This window comes from Somniosus microcephalus, chromosome 32 (genome assembly GCF_052327205.1).
Source record: "Somniosus microcephalus isolate GS21.2 chromosome 32, FLI_Smic_1.0, whole genome shotgun sequence".
NCBI lineage: Eukaryota > Metazoa > Chordata > Chondrichthyes > Squaliformes > Somniosidae > Somniosus > Somniosus microcephalus.
Window position 1 is genome coordinate 16742017 of NC_141018.1, and position 21209 is coordinate 16763225.

The 21209-nt window shown below is 44.4% G+C and overlaps 1 protein-coding gene across 2 annotated transcripts; it reads left to right on the forward strand.

Annotated features, from left to right (window-relative positions):
- Nucleotides 1–1546: 1546 nt before the first annotated feature.
- On the forward strand, nt 1547–11066 carry pclaf (PCNA clamp associated factor). Of its 2 annotated transcripts, none has more exons than XM_085972150.1 (4): nt 1547–1678; nt 6244–6324; nt 6987–7158; nt 10608–11066. In XM_085972150.1, exons 1-4 carry the CDS (start codon nt 1624–1626, stop codon nt 10663–10665), a joined length of 366 nt encoding a protein of 121 aa, XP_085828276.1. In that variant the 5' UTR covers nt 1547–1623; the 3' UTR covers nt 10666–11066. The 2 variants fall into 2 exon arrangements, with proteins under 2 accessions (XP_085828276.1, XP_085828277.1); XM_085972151.1 differs by lacking the exon at nt 1547–1678 and adding an exon at nt 3572–4202.
- Nucleotides 11067–21209: the final 10143 nt, after the last annotated feature.

Sequence of the window (21209 nt, forward strand, 5' to 3'; positions counted from 1 at the left end):
ATGGCCTCCTTCTGTGCCGTTATGACTCTATATGGAATGGATAGATCAGTGGAGGCAAAATTCCTGTAATCATTTAAGAAAAAAAATTAGATGCTGCAATGGAGGGACGGTAGAATTTGTACTAAATATGGTGTGATTTTTGTTCTTTGTCCAAGAAGGGGCCAAGTTTCCAGCATTGTCCAGGGAAAATGAAGGCAATTGTAGTGTCCTTACTACCAGCTTGGCTAAGATGCCAAGTAATTGGCAAAAGAACCAGAGGCGAAATGAGGAGAATCTTTTTTATACAGCAAGTTATTCTGATACAGGATGCAGGTTCAATAATAACTTTCAAAAGGGAATTGGATAAATACTTGAAGGTGAAAATGTTGCAGGGCTCTGGGGAAAGGACAGGGGGAGTGGGACTAATTGGAGAGCTCTTTCAAAGAGCCGGCACAGGCACAATGGGCCGAACGGCCTCCTTCTTCTGTGCTGTATCATTCTGCAACTTAGAACAGATCTAAGAGGAAATAGGTCTGCAGCTCTTACCACCATGTTTATGCAGACATTCAGAACAAATGTTACCATTCTTCCCCACACATTGTGCACTGTTAATGTCTGGCTCCATCTATCTCCAAATAAAGTATGTTAAAAATCTTGCACACACTTCCTGTAAGTGTCATAATTACTTCCTGCAACTTTCCATCACACTTTGCTGAAACCTTCTCTCTTGTTTAAATAAAAAACACAGCAACTCACCATGAGCAATGACCCGAGATTTCTGCTAAAATTGATTATATCAACAGGCAACCACCTGGATTTTGATTGATTTTAAACACCTGCCAGATACCATGCATGCTTTCTCAGTCATTTGACTCTGCTATGGGAAGCACTGAGACAATTTAAATGTGGTGAGATAATTGCAATGTTAACCTTAGAGTTCACCAAAAAAAAATCAGGGATGACTCTAATCCATTGCATTTTGCATTTTATGGAAATTGGAGCCTGCAATTAAGTCACATGAACACAATTGCCTCGACCTTACAATTGCATTCAGTAATACTGAAACCTGCAATTTACAACCCTGTTAGCAAACAAAGATGTGCAGAAAGAAACGTCCCGCCAATCCACGGAGTTTCTCATTGGTCCACAGCACTGTCAATCAAACCAGCTCAGCAGCTAATTGGATAATCAGTCAAGCGCCTCTTGTGGTGCTCTGCAAAAATGTTCAATAACTTTTGTGCATCATCAAGACAGATTTCAATTGCGGGTGGATTTATTAAATATGCTTTTCCTTTTTTGTTTTTGCAATGATGGTTAAAAGTTATTGCAAAGGGCCGCACCGGTTTCCCGCCACGCCTGCGGGTTTTTTTCTCCGGCGCAGCCGCTCCTTCCGATTGGCTGAAAGGAGCCGAGCGGCGGGATAGGACCCCGCACCGACCAATGGTGACGGCGGTTGAGGGAGCCAGGCTGCGGATTGGTCGAGGGGAAAAAGAGCGCGCGCTCTCGTTCTGGCTCTTTTTTTTCGTTGGCCGGCGGGGTGGGGGGGTCGGCGTTTAAAAGGAGGGGCGGCGGGGCGCGGGCTGGCCTGTTGGAGCCGGATCTCTGCTCCCGCCTGAGCTTGCACCCGCTCCCTTCACCCTCACTATGGTCCGCACCAAGGCCGATGGCCCGGCCGTCTCCACCGGCTCGTTCCGCAAGGGTAAGGCGGGTGGGGAAATGACATGGGGAGGGAGTGCGTCCGAGCGCTGAGGGGGAAAGATGGGGTGTGTGGGAGGGGATACCGTCGACAATATTGGCCGACCTCGCTCTTCCTCCCCTTTGCTCGGCCGCTGAGTTAAGTGGCTTTATTTTTCTTCCCGTGAGCGTTGGCCGCGTTATTCCCGCTCTGTCGGTGGGCAGTAACCCACCCTCCCCTTTAATTAAAGGGGATGTCGCCCGCTCCCATTCATAAAACGCCCTGGGGTTTTTTTGGCGGGAGTGTTTTTTTCCTTTGCGGGGCGGCGAGTCGGCGGCCGCCGCTGAGCGGAATCCTGGGCCCGCAGGGTTTTCTGTCAGAAGCGCGCCGTCTGAATATTTTTTTTTATTATATATTTTGGCGCCTTTCACTGATAGGCGGGGGTGGAAAATTGGGCCCTTTTTCTTCGCCCCTCGGCTCCAACCCGCCTGGGCGCTCCCACCGCTTGTCCAATTTGACTGGAGTTGGTGGTCCTCCTTTTAAACACAAGGCGATGCCATGCCAGGACCGAGCGGGGTTTTGGACTAAAATCCCCCGAGGGTGCTGCCTTTTAATCATTCGACCACTTGCATTTATCTATCGCGCGCCTTTAACCCGAGAGTTGGGCGTTTAACCTGGTGGCACGTCCCAAGGCGCTTCAGAGTTATCGATCGAAATTTGACAGAATCACACAAGGGGATGTTGGGACAGGTGGCCATAGTCGTCTTTGGCTTGGTGTCAGTTTTTGCCTGATTGCGCTCCTATTTTACTAAGATAAAGGTGCTATATAAATGCAAGTTAAGGAGTGGTGAACCTGTGGCATTCTCTACCACACAAGGCAGTGGAGGCCAATTCGTTAAATATATTCAAGGAGTTAGATATATTTCTTAAGGCTAAAGGGATATGGGGTGAAGACGGGGACAGGGTACTGAGTTTGGATGATCAGCCATGATCTCATTGAATGGCGGAGCAGGCTCGAGGGGCCGAATGGCCTACTCCTATCTTCTGTGTTTCTATGTCTGCTGCCACTGGGTGAATTTCCAATCGGGCAACTGAGGAAACAACAGAGCTGTATCTGGCTAGTGAAGAATAGAGAAAAGGAACTTGTATTTGTACAACAGCTTGTATTTATATAGCGCCCTTAACATAGTAAAACGTCCCACGGTGCTTCACAGGAGTTTTATAAGACGACAAATGGACACCAGCCACTTGAGGAGAAATTACCACAGGTAACCAATAGCTTGATCAGAGGTAGGTTATAAGCAGAGCCTTAAAGGTGGAGCGGTTTAGGGATTTCATTCCGGAGCTTAGGGCCCAGGCAACAGAAGGCATAGCCGCCAATGGTGGAGCAATTAAAATCGGGGCTGCTGAAGTGGCTAGATTTGGAGGAGCGCGGATATCTCGGAAGGTTGTCGAGCTGGAGGAGGTTAGAGATGGGGAGGGGTGAGGTGTTGGAGGAATGGGCCATTCACTCGAATAGCCTGCAACTAGGGTGTTGCTCTTCCCGGGGTTGCCGTCCCCTTAATGCAGAAGAAAAGGTTCCAGTGTTACTTTATACAACCAGTACACTCCGAAATACTGTGTGGGGAGGACCTTAATATTTTTTGCCCTTTTCAAAAGCATGCCACCCAGTGGCGATCCTATGTCAAGTGTACTGTGACAGTAAGATTTTCATGATTAGCACATCGCAACAGTGGCTACGCTTAACATTTTTCATTGGCTGTAAAGAGCTTTAGGATGTTCTGAGGTCACCAAATGCATATTATATATAAACACACACCACCTTTCTTTTATAGCCAATAGTGATGTGGGTGAGTATATGCTGTGCTATGGGGACAGGACTATCAGGCCATGCAGTGTATTCTGCCAGATGTTTGTAGCAGTTGTCCTGCAGCACATTTTCCTTAGTCCTGGCATCAGGCTTTATCAGGAGTATACAAGGGTGCAACATGTCTAGAACTAGCTATTTTCATTTGTTACGCTAAAGGGCATCTTATGCTGTGCTGCCTCATAGGAACAAGAGTAGGCCATTTGGACACTTGAGCCTGTTCCATGTTCTGTCATTCTATTAGGTCATGGGTGATCTGTACTTTAACTCCATTTGCTGAGCTTTTGGTCACCTGTCCTAATGTCTCCTTTGGCTTGGTATCCCTTGATACCAGTACCCAACAAAAATCTATCAATCCCAGCTGTGAAAATTTCAATTGATCCAGCATCCACCATCCTTTCAATAGCTTGCATTTATATAGTGCCTTTAACATGGTGTTCCAAGGTGTAATCAGACAGCAATTGACACCGAGCCACGGAAGGTTGCATTAGAAGAGGGGACCAAAAGCTTGGTCAGAGGTAGATCTTAAGGATGAGGTTTACAGAAGGAATTCCAGAGCCTAGGCCCCAGACAGGCACCAATGATGGGGTGAAGGAAGTCGTGGATGCACAAGCCCAGAATTGGATGAAGGCAGAGCTCGGAGTTGGAGGGGTGAGGCCATGGAGGCATTTGAACGTGAGGGTGAGAATTTTAAATTTAAGCATGGTGGATCAGGAGTCAAAGTAGGTCAGTGAGCACAGGGTGAACAGGACTTGGTGAGAGTTGGGATACAGGCAGAGAGTGGATGAGCTCACTTTTATGGAGGGTGGCTGGCTGGTCAGGAGGGCATTGGCATAGTCTAGTCTGGAGTTAACATGCATTGGTGACAGTTTCAGCAGCAGATGGGCGGAGCCAGGGGTGTGGACTTTTTGGGGCAAGTTAATTGTGTTACTGTTTCTTGATTTCACCCCGAAATGGCCTAGCTCTAATTGTAAGATTGTGCATCCACCCACCAGAGGCATTTGTTCCTCGATCTACTTTATCAAATTTCTTCTAGAAACATAGAAGATAGTAGCAGTAGTAGGCCATTCGGCCCTTCGAGCCTGCTCCGCCATTCAACGAGATCATGGCTGATCATCCAAACCCTAGCACCCGGTCCCTACACCGACAGCCATCCCACCCAAGCCCGATCCCCGTAACCCCACGTATTTAATCCCCCCTAACACGAAGGGTCAATTTTTTTTTTTTTTTTTATCATGGCCAATCAACCTAACCCGCACATCTTTGGACTGTGGGAGGAAACCGGAGCACCCGGAGGAAACCCACGCAAACACGGGGAGAATGTGCAAACTCCACACAGACAGTCACCCGAGGCCGGATTTGAACCCGGGTCCCTGGCGTTGTGAGGCAACAGTGCTAACCACTATGCCACCGTGCTTTTATCTGGCAGTGGGGACCAATGACCCAAAAAAACCCACAAAAGCAGCTTTCAATACACATTTGAGCTTTGCAAAGGCTCTTGGTTGTCTGTTTTTCTAACCTGTTGTAACTTAGAGCTGCAGGTAATTTACTGTGATCCTTCGGTGCACTTGTTGCTCACTTGAGGTGTCAGTATTGCATACTACAGGATTTACTCACCAAATAACCAGTTGTATACATTGGAGTGGGGCCTCTTGATTGCTTAGGGTGCTTAAAGGGGCAGTGTCACACAGATAGCTCGCATGAGTGATGTTTGCTTTACCCTATTGTGTGGAGGATTTTGTTTTTTGCCTGTGATTTTTGCAGATCCCTATTTAAAAACAGATGTGCTTCATGCCTTGAATCTCTTCCCCCATTTTTCTTTCACTGTTACCCAATGTAAGTCCAGCCATTCAAATCATGACCTTGTAGTTTGGTTCCAGAATGAACTTCACACGTGATATATGAATTTCTGCAAAACCTGTTTGCAAATTAATCTGTCTGCTTAGAATTGTGGTTCTGTTGCATTTACATGTGAGAAAATTTGTTTCTTTAAACATCCTGTCTCCCTCTTCTTCCCCCCCCCCCCCCCCCCCCCGCAAAATTCATTACCGACGAATGGCGGAAACCCTTTAACTGAAGGCACTTGATTTTGCTGCACAGAACATTGTTACTTGTGACTTTCTTTTCAAGACACCACCTCCCCCACATATGGTTTCACTAATGACTGGGTAAACTGGCTGACTGCAAGTTAGCCTTTGTCTTGTTTCAATGTCTTAGCCAAGGCGGTCTAATTTAGCAAGAAGTTTTGGATTTGGTAGAAGTACCTTTTCTCATTTCCACCCACCCTGGGCTTGGTGTTTGTTCACTATCCACTGCCATCTGAAGCGTTCTTGTACTGTAGAAAGTGGCTGAATACAGGCCAGCAAACTTAACAATGGATTCATGTTGCAGAACTGTTGCATGTCTCATTCCGAGTTTAATCCATTTACACTGAAGCTTGTTGCTCGGTGTAGTAGACGGGAACCAATCCCTTGCCCTGGTTTCCTCTTCTAGTTTGTGGTATTGTAGTTCAGTGCCAGGGATGCTTAACTAGGATAGTGTGCTTGACATAATTTGAATTGCAACAAATTTCTTGGTGGTCTAGATTATGATGAACTAAAGAATGATTTGAAATAAAGATCTTTTCAAATGGGCTGACAATGGTCCTAATTTTCCAGGCTTCTGTCAGTACTGTATATGTCATTGTGCGAAAGACACCCATGCAATTTTGTTGTCTCGACAGCTGTGGCTGCGAGGGCACCAAGGAAGGCCCTTGGATGTACAAGTGCAGCCAACATCGCTCTAACATCTCCTGGGAAAAAGGGTATGTATTCACCTTATTTACAACATTTACCAGAGTAAAATATCCCCGATAAATCGAGCAACTGCTGGCCCATACTGCCGGGACTTAAATCATAAGACAAGTCTAAGCCAACTGGTCCGGAACAAATAATGGAAGCTATGGTTTTTGGAGAGTATTGTGTATGTGTGCAGGGGCTTTTTAAATGTGTAGTTTAAGCAATCAGTCGTCTACAATTGCCATAAATTACAATGATTAGGTGTATGGAATTATTTCCCATTTGGCCTTTACTTTGCCCCAAATTCATGTTCTGTGTGAGTGTTCTTTCTAGCAGTGCTTGTCTGATCTCTTTATTAAATACTTGCAAGAGTGCACCAATAATGCAGCATGCTCATACACCAACTCAAATTGAGACAAGTGAGTCTTGTAAAGAAGATGCAGCGCAAATTAAAATTCAATTGTGCCTTAGCTCACAGGGTTCTGGGTTGCTGCTGAATATTTTAAGTGAGGAAGATTTAGTGAACTTTTATCTATTTCATGACCAATAATCTTACTTTGGAAAAGTTTTTTTTACACTACTTGTACTAACGGCCGTTTAGTAATTTCCAACCATTTTATAGCATTGGTAAAATAGGAAGTGCTTAGTAAGCTCTGGTTGATGCGACGTTGTTTTGCGTGCTTAACAGAAAACAAATATGCTGGTGGGAACCCAGTGTGTCCGAGACCCACACCAAAGTGGCAGAAAGGAATTGGAGAATTCTTTGGTGGTCCTTCCAAACAGCTGGAGAAGGAGAATACAATCCCCTCAGATGATGAGCCCAGTAGCAGCAAGGCTGGAACAAGCAAAGCTCCAAGGAGGTAAGTTTTAATGTGTTCCCTCTTTCCCCAAAGGCACTGACTCTTTGCCTTCAGAGCTTTGTACAGGAAACTCTTTTAACCGGCACCTAACTATCTGGCAATCTCTCTTAACTGGCAAAATTCAGGAGTCGGTTCAAGTAAGTTTTACTATATATTAGTGGCCGTGTAACCGGGGTTCCTGCACCTGTGGCCGTGTAACTGGGGTTCCTGCACCTGTGGCCGTGTAACCGGGGTTCCTGGATCTGTGGCCATGCAACAGGGCTCTCGTAACTTGGTAAGTATACCTCTCTGTAATCTGGACTTTTTGATCAACCGGCACCACATCGGTGCCGGATAAGAGTTTCCTGGCGTATGGCCCTTTGGATGCTGCTTGTAACCCAATTCTTGGCTCAAATGGCCACTCTTCATTCTGAAAGCTGGGCAGTGTTGCCAGGCTACTGCTTCACACGGGAGAGGGGTATCGACTGCGCTTGTCTTGGATCACATGTGCACTTGACAGAAGGCACTGGCTATCAATTAAGTACAGCTACTATGACTGTTTTCCATCCCTACCCTAGGGTGCTGTGGTCAGTTGTAAAGTCCTACTCCTACCCTGACAGACTCTTTACAGATTGGGGCTTAAACCATGGACCTTTAGGCTTGTCTAATCACTTCCTTAACCACGGGGGGGAGAAAGCTTGATGTTTTGGGCATACCCTTGCAGCTTGGAGTAAGATTTCTTTGGTCTGTTGCAGACATGTTGACTTACATATTGTTTAGTTTTTTGTCAGTTATTCTCTAACACTGATTTAAATTACCCAACCATTTGGAAATGCACACTAGGATAATGTCATAAACATGGGAAAGATTGGCTCTGATCTGTTCTTGCTTGGCAAGATAACACTCATTTTGATTGTAACCCAGCTATTAAAAATACCTGGTGTTGCTAAAGTCAGATGAATCCATTGGAGATGGCAGTGATGCCCTTCTCGTGATTACTTTTTTGTGCAGGGAAGTATAGTTGGTCTTAATTTTTTTTTTACTGAGCTCCAAATTTCATGTTGCCTGGTCTGTTGGCAGCGCTGGTTTCTGTTCTGCTTTATCTCCAAGTGTAATTTCTGTCCTAAAATGGGAAAAATGCAGATTCCTCTGAGAATAGCAGATTAACATAGTTGTGTGTGGTCAGTTTTTCAAGGAAATGTCCTTAGACTAACCATTTTCAGCTGCTGAATCAGTGACCTTCCTTCCTTAGTTAGGAGTGGGGCTACCTGTTTTATTTGACAACAGGTCAGCTCCATTCACACCCAATGATGAAGCAGCCTATAGTAGGACATGAATAACATGCAGGCTTGTGCTGATGAGCAAGCTGATTTCATGCTACACAAGTACCAGCCTGACCTTCATATACCACCATCGTTGAGACCCCCCACTATCAACAAAATATCTAAATGGATAATGTTTCACTGAATTAAGACTCCTTACAATGCATGAAGTTGCTCAGTTCCAAACAGACACACATCAATGGTTCTTAAATGCATAACACTTTTATATAAACATAATAAAATTACTTTATATAGGTACAACACGCTGGGGGGGTTACCATTGATGAGAAGCATATCTAGGCCAGACATCATAAGGGCAGGATAAGGTTAGATTTCTTCAGCAAGTGGCTTGCTCCTGACCTCAAAGCCTTTCCACCATATCCCTGCCTCAGTCCAGGAGTGTGATGCAATACTCAGCACTCACCTGGATGGGTGCAGCCACAACAACATTTGGGACCCAGCACCTCTTCCACTGAACTCTATCTGACCTCTCCATCACCAGCACACTGGCTATGTACTGCAGCAACTCAAAGCAACTTCTAGAGCATTTCTCTCCTGCAGTCTCTACCAATGAAAAGGACAACAGCGGCTGTGTCATGGGCACTCCTGTCCCCCACCCAAAGTCAAACATGTTTCTCTGCCTTGGACACATATTGTTGTTCCTTCACTTGGTGTCAAAAGCCTGAAATTCTCAACCTAAGGACACGAGGACTGCAGTGATTCAAGAAGGCCCTCCCTTAACTTAGGGCAGTTAAGGATGGCAATAAATGCAGCCTTGCCAGCATTGCCCACTTCCCACACAAGATTACTGATCAAGATAAAATATCACAGGATTGGGGGCAATATACTGGCATGGGTGGAAGATTGGCTATCTAACAGAAAACCAAGTTGCGATAAATGGTTCGTTCTCGGGCTGGCAATCAGTAACTAGTGGTGTTCCGCAGGGGTCAGTGCTGGGACCCCAACTCGTTACAATCTATAACGATTTGGAGGAAGGGACCGAGTGCAACATATCCAAGTTTGCTGACGATACAAAGATGGGAGGGAAAGCAGTGAGTGAGGAGGATATTAAAAAACCTGCAAAAGGACATAGACAGGCTAAGTGAGTGGGCAGAGATTTGGCAGATGGATTATAATATTGGAAAGTGTGAGGTTCTGCACTTTGGCAGAAAAAATCAAAGAGCAAGTTATTATCTAAATGGAGAGAAACTGCAAAGTGTTACAGTACAAAGGGATCTGGGGGTCCTGGTGCATGAAACACAGTTAGTATGCAGGTGATCAGGAAGGCCAATGGAATCTTGGCTTTTATTGCAAGGGGGATGGAGTATAAAAACAGGGAAGTCTTGCTGCAGTTATACAGGGTATTGGTGAGGCCACACCTGGAATACTGCGTGCAGTTTTGGTTTCCATATTTAAGAAAAGATATACTTGTTCTCGAGGCAGTTCAGAGAAGGTTCACTCGGTTGATTCCGGAGATGAGGGGGTTGACGTATGAGGAAAGGTTGAGTAGGTTGGGACTCTACTCATTGGAGTTCAGAAGAATGAGAGGCGATCTTAACAAAACATATAAGATTGTGAGGGGCCTGATCGGGTGTATGCAGTGAGGATGTTTCCACTGATGGGTGAGACTAGAACTAGGGGGCATAATCTTAGAATAAGGGGCTGTCCTTTCAAAACTGAGAGGAGGAGAAACTTCTTCACTCAGAGGGTAGTAAATCTATGGAATTTGCTACCCCAGAGAGCTGTGGAAGCTGCGACATTAAATAAATTTTAAACGGAGATAGACTGTTTCCTAGCAGATAAGGGAATTAGGGGTTACGGGGAGAGGGCAGGGAAGTGGATGTGAGTCTAGATTCGGATCAGCCATGATCCTATTGAATGGCGGAGCAGGCCCGAGGGGCCGTATGGCCTACTCCTGCTCCTACTTATGTTCTTATGTTTATTAAAATAAAAAAAATTGTGGGGATACTAAAGATTTGGGCATTTTAAGAATGTCATCGAAACATAGAAGTTGGGAGCAGAAGTAGGCCATTTGGCCCCTCAAGCCTGCTCCGCCATTCTGTGCGATCATGGCTGATCATCCAAATTCAGTCCTTGGAACTAATCAAAAATGCATTGACTACTTTTTAATCCATTTATTCCACCCAGGGCACGTTGTCTGTCTGAAGACTCCTCAGAAGACGTTGCATCAGGTGAAGAGAACTGAGCTCTATGTTCCTATGACCACGTCTGATACTTGAACAGATCTTCCTTGACGTGTATATTTGTATATATGTCTATTGCTATGTAGTATGGATTTGTTGAGTTGTCTTGTACAGAAATGTAATAAAATGCCAGTTAAAAGCCATAATTATGGGAACTAATTCAAAACTTATTGGCTGAATCTTCTGGGCCAGTGGGACCCTCAGCTAAATGAGATTTCTTTGTATCTAGTTTTTGCATTTTAGATTTGAGTACATCTGTTTAGTCCTCTATCCATGCAGTGGAGAGGGATAAAATCTTCTTGGAGACACTGACTCTAACCAGAAGTTTCTTTAGTTGCTTTACTGTATCTTTGCAGTTTTTAGTTTAATTTTGTTTTTATAATAAATTTGAAACTGCGCAGCACCCGCTTGTATTGTTTTCTTTGGTTTCCCCAGTTATTCCAGCTTCACTCCAGATCATCAGAAGTCTCTAACCTTTTTAAAAGTACTGGTGTGGACCCATGGGCTGCAAGGTTAACCAGTGCATTGAACATACTAAAATCTTAATGATCTGATTTCTTGGACAAGACACCAAGAGGCAGCAGCCAGTATGTTTGAGCAATAGATCAAGATTTATTAAGCTTACAGCGTAATATACTTAACATTAGGCGATTTAATGAGTAGCTCGCAGCCCTCTGGAACCTCTCGGACACAGATGACGTCGTCGTAAGTCTGTTCCTTTGTTCTTGCAGTAAGTCTACTCTTTTAGTATCGAGGTTTTAACCCTTTTATCAAAAGTTGGTTTCAGTGTCCATATATGGTCTTTCATAATCACCTTTTTAAATTGGTTCTAATGGTCAAAGTACCATTGTCACGCGAGACTAAGGGTAGCATTTTGTCCACTCCTTTTACAATACTTTTCCATCAACCCTATTCTGTTTTGTTTATAGTTTTTCACCCATTAGAATTTACCATATCTTTCATTTCTAGCCTCCCTGGTACAAGGCCTTTCTATAACAAGGGCCCCAATCTGTGCTATTTCTTGAGGTATCTAGACTACCTCAATTTAATCTACCAGATAAATACCTTATCTCCATGATCTCTCATTTTATGTCCTTATGCTAATTATTTTTTAAATAGCTTTGCAATTAGTTTTGTTAAGCAAATTCTAATTTCTACTTGGCATCAATGTTATTTAGCAATTTGACCTTCAGTTGCAGCATGTGGCTGTTATCAAAACTGCTCTTGACTGTCTTTGCAGCTGCATTTTGAACAAGTCTTAGCTTTTTAGTTACCTAGGAGTAATTATGGGTAATAGTTGGTCAATGGCTACACAGTTATACATATATGATTCTTGTCTACTAAATATCAGCCTTTTGTACAACACTATTGCAGGGACATTTCTTCCATCGGCACATTATTTTCCTTAGACGTGTCCTGCAAGCGGACAAGGTAGCGTGCCTCCAACCAATGGGCAGGCCAGAAATACTGAACCTACAACACTTCCTCTTCAGAAGTTAAAAAGGTTTCCCCAGAACCATGTTGAGCTTTGGTTTTCCACATCTGTGGTTCACAAGTCCTCCACTGTGCCCAATTCATATGTTACAGTTCCAGCTTTTTCCAGTTCTGAGGAAGGGTCCCAGCCCTGAAATGTTAAACTCTTTCTCTCGCCACAGATGCTGCCTGAGCTTTTCCAGTGTTTTCTGTTTCAGATTTCCAGCATCTGCAATATTTTGCTATTGTATCCCTAAATTGAGTGTTTGGCAATGGTGTCTGTACTTTGCTGTCCCTTTACCAACTGCACAAAAGTGAAAGCGTGTACTCTTGGGTATGAACAAATTGGCTAAATTAACATACATTAAATGAAACTTAGTCAATTAAATTTGATTGTCCAGGGTGATGATGCACTCTAGTCCCTGCAGTGTCCACCGCTCATGGAAGGCCTTGAGCGTGCCTGTGGACACTGCGTGCTCCATCTTCAGGGCCACCCGGGCACAAACGTGGCCGTGGATGCGAGGCAGGCAGTCGGGCTGAACGACCACCCGCTGCCTGGACCAGTTGATGGCCACTTTGGCCAGGAGTAGTCCCATGAGGAGGTCCCCTGAGCTGCCTGCTCCCCTCTGCACCGCCTGAGTATAACAGTAGTACTGACCTGAACTTCATAGTGGTGTCTTTTACATGGTTATGTCAATCTCTCAAAAGGGGAACTTGGTGAAATGAGACTTGATACCAATTGATCAGCTGCTTTGTTTCCCAGTTAGGGGGACAACAGTTATAAGCGGACTACCTAATTCAATCATTACAGCGCATCTTTGCATAATGCAAAACAACAAAGATGCCATTGCTCCTAATAATCTCACCTTGGGCAGCCCTGAGCTCTTTGCTGCAGCAATTCTTGTGTCCCACCTGGGGTACGGTAGCATAGTGGTTGTTATTGGACTAGTAATCCAGAGGCCTGGACTAAAAATCTGGAGACATGAGTTCAAATCCCACCATGGCAGCTGGGGAGTTTAAATTCAGTTAATTAAATACGGAATTAAAAAGCTGGTGTCAGTAATGGTAACAATGAAACCCATCCAGTTCACTAAAGGAAATCTGCTCTGGTCTGTATGACGCCAGACCCACAGCCATGTGGCTGGCTCACCACCTTTCCGAGGGCAATTTGGGCTGAGCAATAATTGCCAGCGACACCCACATCCCATGAACAAATAAAAAAAAACCATGGGTGCATTCAGCGTGGGACATTCCTGTTGTCAAAAGAAGTGTGAACTTGCTATTTTGCAAAGTGTTACATTTAATATCAGGATGTGAGGTGAGTTAAGTGCTTTTATTAAGTGAATGTTACCAGCCTTGCTGTTATTTTCCCAACCTATGATTGGCTATCAATTCAAATGTCAAGAAAGTCCTAAACTGGGTGAGGTTAGATTTTTTTATTGTACAGGAAACTTTTATCCGGCACGGAGGGGACCGACGTGCCAGTTCATCAAAAATTCCGGATAACCGAACGCTATAGTAAAAGATAGAGCTGAGAGCTCCGTATAAAGCAACAGCTTCAGAACAATGGGCATAAGTTGCAAGCATCTCTAGCTTAGCAACAGCTGCAGCCACACCCTTGCACAGCAACAAATGGAGTAATAAAAGTTACCTGAACCTATTCCTGAATTTTGCCGGTTAACCGAGATTTCTGGTTATTTAGGTGCCGGTAAATCGAAGGTTTCCTGTACCAAGGTATTGGCTGACTCGACTGAGCTCAACAGTCCTCATCATTAAACCTCTCTTCAGTGCATGCAGGTTCTGCTTTCCCTCCAATTCCTGTCTGCTTGTTGCCCTTGCTGGCACTGACTCCTCCGCCTCCAAGTTTAAGCACCTCCCACCCTGCTCTTCCTGCTCCAATTTATACATTGCGGCTTCATGTAAGAGCTGGTGTTTCTCTTGCCAGATGAATCGATTCTAATTATGTCTTACTTGGATTGTGTGCTCTCGGCAACTGCAATTTTCTTCCAATTTAATTGAAATTTGCAACATCTTGTTTGGTCCACAAATGATAACCCACTTCAGCTGCCACTAACTATTAGTTTGGTCCATTTATCCCGCCCCAAACTTTTGTCTTCAGTTCAAAGAAAGAATTTGCATTTATTAATCATCTTTGATGATTAATTACCTCCACCTTTGATGCCCTTGTCCCCAGTAAAACCCACGCTGGCCATTCACCTTGGTATGGCCCCCATCTTTGCTTCCTCAAATTTGAATGCTGAATGGCGTACAATGGGATCATCGCCAGATCTGGCTGGACCACATCAAGACCACATCTGGTCCAACTCTACCAATACTGCCCACTACTCCAGCAATGCAAAGATCAACCCCACTTTTCTTCACGACCAACCATCTCCTTAAACTCCTCCACCCTCACCTCTAACAAGTGTGAGGAGCTCATGGACTTTTTTGCCACTAAGTTTGAGATCATCCGTTCAACTGCCTCAGCTGCATCCCTCCCCTTATGCACCCTAGCCCGGAACTCGCATGTTTCTCTTCTATCTCCTCATGCTCTCTCCAAGCACATAGTGCTCTCTCAACACTATTCCCACAAAACCGCTGGCCCGCATGCCAGCTGATATTGTAAACAGTTCCCCCTCAAGTACTGTCCTCCCAACCTTTCAAATCTGCCATCATCGCTCCCCTCAAAAAACACACCCTTGACCCTGCTATCCTTGTAAACTACCGCCCCATCTCCAACTGTGAGTTCAAAAGACAAGGCTGAAGCATTTGCAACCATCTTCAGCTGGAAGTGCCTTTTGGTCATCCTCCTCAGTCTGTCCCTGAGGTCCCCACCATCACAGGTGTCAGTCTTCAGCCAATTCGATTCACTCCATGTGATATCAAGAAATGGCTGAGTGCATTCGACACAGTAAAGGCTACAGGTCCCGACAACATCCCGACTGTAGTGCTGAAGACCTGTACTCCAGAACTAGCTGCACCTCTAGCTAAGTTGTTTCAGTGCAGCTACAACACTGGCATCTACCCGACCATGTCGAAAATTGCCCAGGTATGTCCTCTCCACAAAAAGCACGACAAATCCAACCTGGCCAATTGCCGACCTATCAGCCTACTCTCGATCATCAGCAAAGTGATGGAAGGAGTCGTCAACAGGGCTACCAAGCAGTAGTTAATCACCAATAAGCTGCTCACCGATGCTCAGTTTGGGTTCACCAGGACCACTCAGCTCCAGACCTCATTACAGCTTTGGTCCAAACATGGACACAACAGCTGAATTCCAGAGGTGAGGTGAGAGCGCCCTCAACATCAAGGCATTCGACCAAGTGTGGCACCAAGGAGCTCTAGTCAAACCGAAGCCAATTGGGATCAGGGGGAAAGCTCTTCAGTGTCTGGAATCATACCTGGCACACAGGAAGTTGGTTGTGGTTGTTAGAGGCCAATCATCTCAGGCCCAGGACATCGCTGAAGTAGTTCCTCAGGGCAGCATCCTTCATCAATCTTCCCTTCATCATTTGGTAATAGGTGAGGCTGTTCACTGATGATTGCACAGTGTTCATCTGAATTCATATTCTTCAACAGCACCTTCCAATCCCATGATCTCCACCTAGAAGGATAGGAGCAGCAGATGCATGGAAACACCATCAACTCCAAGTTCCACACCATCCTGACTTGGACATATGTCACAGTTCCTTCATTGTTGCTGAGTCAAAATCCTAGAACACCCTACGTAACAGTACAGTGGGAGTACCATCACCACACAGACTGCAGTGGTTCAAGAAGACCCACCACCTCCTTCCCAAGGGCAACTAGGAATGGGCAATAAATGCTGTCCTTGCCAGTGACGCACACATCCCAAGAACGACTAAAAGAAAACTTATTCATGGGTAGAGAGCAAATAATAGAAATGACAACAGAGAAGGTCATAGACTTAGGTAGTAGTGGGGGAATTAAAAAACAGAATGTGTCAGGAAGGGACAGAAGGCATGGAGTAAAAAGTAAAGTACTAAAAAGGGAAAAAAACAGGAACTAAGTGTTACAAAACATATTTGAAAGTTCTTTATCTGAATGCACGTAGCATTCGTAACAAAATGAATGAGTTAACGGCACAAATAATGACATATGGGTATGATCTTGTGGCCATTACAGAAACATGGCTGCAGGGTGACCATGACTGGGAATTAAACATACCAGGTTATTTAACAATCAGGAAGGACAGGCAGGAAGGGAGAGGAGGTGGGGTGGCTATGTTAATAAAGGAAGGAATCACTATAATACAGAGAAATGATATTGGGTCAAAGGAGCAGGATAGTGAAACAGTTTGGGTGGAGATAAGGAATAATAAGGGGAAAAAAACACTAGTGGGTGTAGTCTATAGGCCTCCGAACAGTTGCAACTCTGTTGGACGGAGTATTAATCAGGAAATAGTTGAGGCTTGTAATAAGGGAACAGCTATAATTATGGGGGATTTTAATTATCATATTAACTGGACAAATCAAATTGGGCAGAGCAGCCTTGAGGATGAGTTCATTGAGTGTATTAGGGATGGGTTTCTTGAGCAGTATGTAACTGAACCGACCAGGGGGCAAGCAACCTTAGATTTGGTCCTGTGTAATGAGACAGGATTAATTAAAAATGTCCTAGTAAAGGATCCCCTTGGAATGAGTGACCATAACATGGTTGAGTTCCATATTCAATTAGAGGGTGAGAAGGTTCGATCTCAAACAAGCATGCTGAGCTTGAATAAAGGAGACTATGAAGGTATGAGAGCGGAATTAATTAGAGTGGACTGGGAAAATAGATTAAAGGGTAAGACAGTACATGATCAGTGGTGTACATTTAAGGAGTTATTTTACAACTTCCAAAAAAAATATATTCCACTGAGGAAAAAAGGGTGTAAAAGAAGATAGCCATCCGTGGCTAAGTAAAGTAATTAAGGATAGTATCCGACTAAAAACAAGGGCATATAAGGTAGCCAAATCTAGTGGGAGGATGGAAGATTGGGAAGTCTTTAAAAGACAGCAAAAAATAACTAAAAGATTGATTAAGAAAGGGAAGATAGATTATGAAATTAAATTAGCAAAAAATATAAAAACAGACAGTAAAAGTTTCTATAGTTATATAAAAAGAAAAAGGGTGGCTAAAGTAAATGTTGGTCCCTTAGAGGATGAGACCGGGAAATTAATGGTGGGAAACATGGAGATGGCAAAAACACTGAACAATTATTTTGCATCAGTCTTTACAGTAGAGGACACTAAGAATATCCCAACACTGGACAAACAGGGGGCTCTAGGGGGGGAGGAACTAAATACGATTAAAATCACTAAGGAAGTGGTACTTGGTAAAATAATGGGACTCAAGGCGAATAAATCCCCTGGACCTGATGGCTTGCATCCTAGGGTCTTGAGGGAAGTAGCGGTAGGGATTGTGGATGCATTGGTAATAATTTTCCAAAACTCACTGGACTCAGCAAAGGTCCCGGCAGATTGGAAAACTGCTAATGTAACACCCTTATTTAAAAAGGGTAGTAGGCAGAAGGCTGGAAACTATAGACCTGTTAGCCTAACATCTGTGGTTGGTAAAATGTTAGAGTCCATTATTAAGGAGACAGTAACGGGACATTTGGATAAACATAATTTAATAGGACAAACTCAGCATGGTTTCATGAAGGGGAAGTCATGTTTGACAAATTTGCTTGAGTTTTTTGAGGAAGTAACATACAGGGTGGATAAAGGGGAACCAGTGGACGTAGTGTATTTCGACTTCCAAAAGGCATTTGACAAGGTGCCACACAAAAGATTATTGCTCAAGATAAAAAATCACGGGATTGGGGGTAATATTTTGGCGTGGGTGGAGGATTGGCTCTCTAACAGAAAGCAGAGAGTTGGGATAAATGGTTCGTTCTCAGATTGGCAACCAGTAACTAGTGGTGTTCCGCAGGGGTCAGTGCTGGGTCCCCAACTCTTTACAATCTATATTAACGATTTGGAGGAGGGGACCGAGTGTAACATATCAAAGTTTGCAGATGATACAAAGATGGGACGGAAAGTAGTGAGTGAGGAGGACATAAAAAACCTGCAAAGGGACATAGACAGGCTAAGTAAGTTGGCAGAGATTTGGCAGATGGAATACAATACTGGAAAGTGGGAGGTTATGCACTTTGGCAGGAAAAATCATAGAGCAAGTTATTATCTTAATGGCAAGAAACTGGAAAGTACTGTAGTACAAAGGGATCTGGGGGTCCTGGTGCACGAAACTCAAAAAGTTAGTATGCAGGTGCAGCAAGTGATCAAGAAGGCCAATGGAATGTTGGCTTTTATTGCTAGGGGGATGGAATATAAAAACAGGGAGGTATTGCTTCAGTTGTACAAGGTATTGGTGAGACCGCACCTGGAATACTGCATACAGTTTTGGTGTCCATACTTAAGAAAAGACATACTTGCTCTCGAGTCAGTACAAAGAAGGTTCACTCGGTTAATCCCGGGGATGAGGGGGTGGTCATATGAGGAGAGGTTGAGTAGATTGGGACTCTACTCATTGGAGTTCAGAAGAATGAGAGGCGATCTTATTGAAACATATATGATTGTGAAGGGGCTTGATCGGGTGGATGCGGTGAGGATGTTCCCAATGATGGGTGAAACTAGAACTAGGGGACATAATCTTAAAATAAGGGGCTGCTCTTTCAAAACTGAGATGAGGAGAAACTTCTTCACTCAGAGGGTGGTAGGTTTGTGGAATTTGCTGCCCCAGAAAGCTGTAGAAGCTACATCATTAAATAAATTTAAAACAGAAATAGATAGTTTCCTAGAAGTAAAGGGAATTAAGGGTTACGGGGAGCGGGCAGGAAATTGGACATGAGTCTAGGTTCGGAATGGTCATTGCCCTGTGGGTAGTGGAGTGGGCCCAGGGGCCGTGTAGCCTGGTTCTGCTCCTACTGTGTTCTAATTCTGTGTTAGATTTCAGGAGATGGTTTTATTCCTGTTCCTGGCTGGGGTGGAGATCGCCTTTACAGAAGGTAAGTACTGTAGAAAATATAGGGACAGAGTGATCTCCTGGAAGAATTTCGATCGCCTAGATGGGTTGGAGAGGAATTTCCCAGATTTTTTTCTCCCAAATTGGCCATTGGGTCTTTATCTGGTTTTTCGCCTCTCCCAGGAGATCACATGGGTTCGGGTGGATGCAGAGTGATAGAAGATTTGAGGTTAGGATCAGATCAGCCATGATCTTATTGAATGGTGGAGCAGGCTCGAGGGGCCGATTGGCCTACTCCTGCTCCTATTTCTTATGTTCTTATGTACACCCTGATTTAAATAAATAAAAAGCATTAATGCATGCCTAAATTAATCTCATATCTTAACATTAACGTTAATCTTTTAAAATGACTTCCCCAAAGGCCCTCTAAGTAAAGACACCAAGCTATATGAACCAAAAGGTTCAAGGTTCAATTGCTGGTTTGTATGGTCTCAATGAAACATAGAACAATAGGAGCAGGAGTCGGCCATTTGGCCCTTCAAGTCTGCTCCGCCATTCAGTTTGATCATGGCTGATCCTCTATCTCAATACCATATTCCTGCTCTCTCCCCAGACCCCTTGATGCCTTTTGTGTCTAGATGTGCGAGTGAGGGTAACATTTGGGGTTCTACAATTGAGCTCAGCACCACAGGACTAGGGTTTCCATCCTTAGTTACTATCCAGTGAAAGTGGTACTGGAAACTGTGAACATGTGGATGGAAGGTGAGGTCAAACTGTGATGTGATGCCCTCTGCTGTTGAATAGCCCGGCAGCATTTACTGTCGAGCCTCACACTTGGGTGAGGAACCAGCGGTTGACTGGCACCTGTGTCAACTTTTCCAAAAGGAAAAAAAAAGTGGAATTAAAAAAAGGAAGAAAAGAGCTCTCGCGACTCTGTCCCAACAACATTTCCCTATGTTACAACAGTGACTCTACTTCAAAAACATTTCATTAGCTGTGACGCGCTTTGGGATGTCCTGAGTTCGTTAAAGGCGCTATACAAATGCAAGCTCTTTCCAGCGTAAGCTCGAGGAACAGCACCTCATCTTCCGATTAGGCACTTTACAGTCTTCTGGACTCAATATCGAGTTCAACAATTTCAGATCATAACCTCGGCCCCTATTATATTTTTATATATATTTTTTATCCACACCTTTGTTTTGTGCCCTTCCCCCTTTTTCTCTCTCCCACATGGCAGCTGTCTCCCATTCTGCCAGCGCATTTCACACCTAATCTAGAGCCGTCTTTTGTCTCCACTAGTCCGATCACCATCTCGTCTGGTTTTGAATACCTCTTAATGTCTCTTCACTTCTCTTTTGTTCTCTCACCCCCATTTCCCAGCCCCCAAACTGGCCTTTTAATCCGTTTCATTTCCTGTGCTTTTTCAGTCTTGACAAAGGGTTTCGACCTGAAACGTTGACTCTATTTCTCTCTCCACAGATGTTGCCTGGCTTGCTGAGTTTATCCAGCATTTTCTGTTGTTATTGTTCTTTCTTTATCATGCCTGACTGCACCCTAACTACCCAACACTATTCCTGAGTGAAGTTTCCAATTTGATTCTAGATTGTGGGAAGTTTTCAGTTAGACAGGGGGGGGCCTGTTGGTCAGCATTGTAAAATTGACTTCAAGAAGACTTTAGCTGGGACACAATCCAGTTTTCAATTGGTTTATTTTTTTAGTCCTTTTCTTTAAAGGTCATTTATCTTTTCCCCTTTCCTCTCCCCCGCAACAATCAGCAATTCCAATTTACACTTCAATTGCCACGCCTTTGCGCACCATCTTGCCGGCCGGCAGAGGCGGGGGACCCCACTGGAGGGCTCTCTACACGGGAGTCCTCCCTTTATCTATTGGGGACTTGGCCTGGAAGGTGCTGCACGGAGCAGTCCCGTGCAATAAAGTTTTAAGTAGGTTCACGGACTCCCAGGCCGCCTGCCTTTTCTGCAGCCTGGAGGAGTCTGTGTTCCACGTTTATATGGAGTGTGAGAAGTTGCAGCCCCTCTTCCATTATTTGAAGGGGCTGCCCCTCGATTTTTGGCTGCACTTCAGTCTCACGCTCCTGATCTTC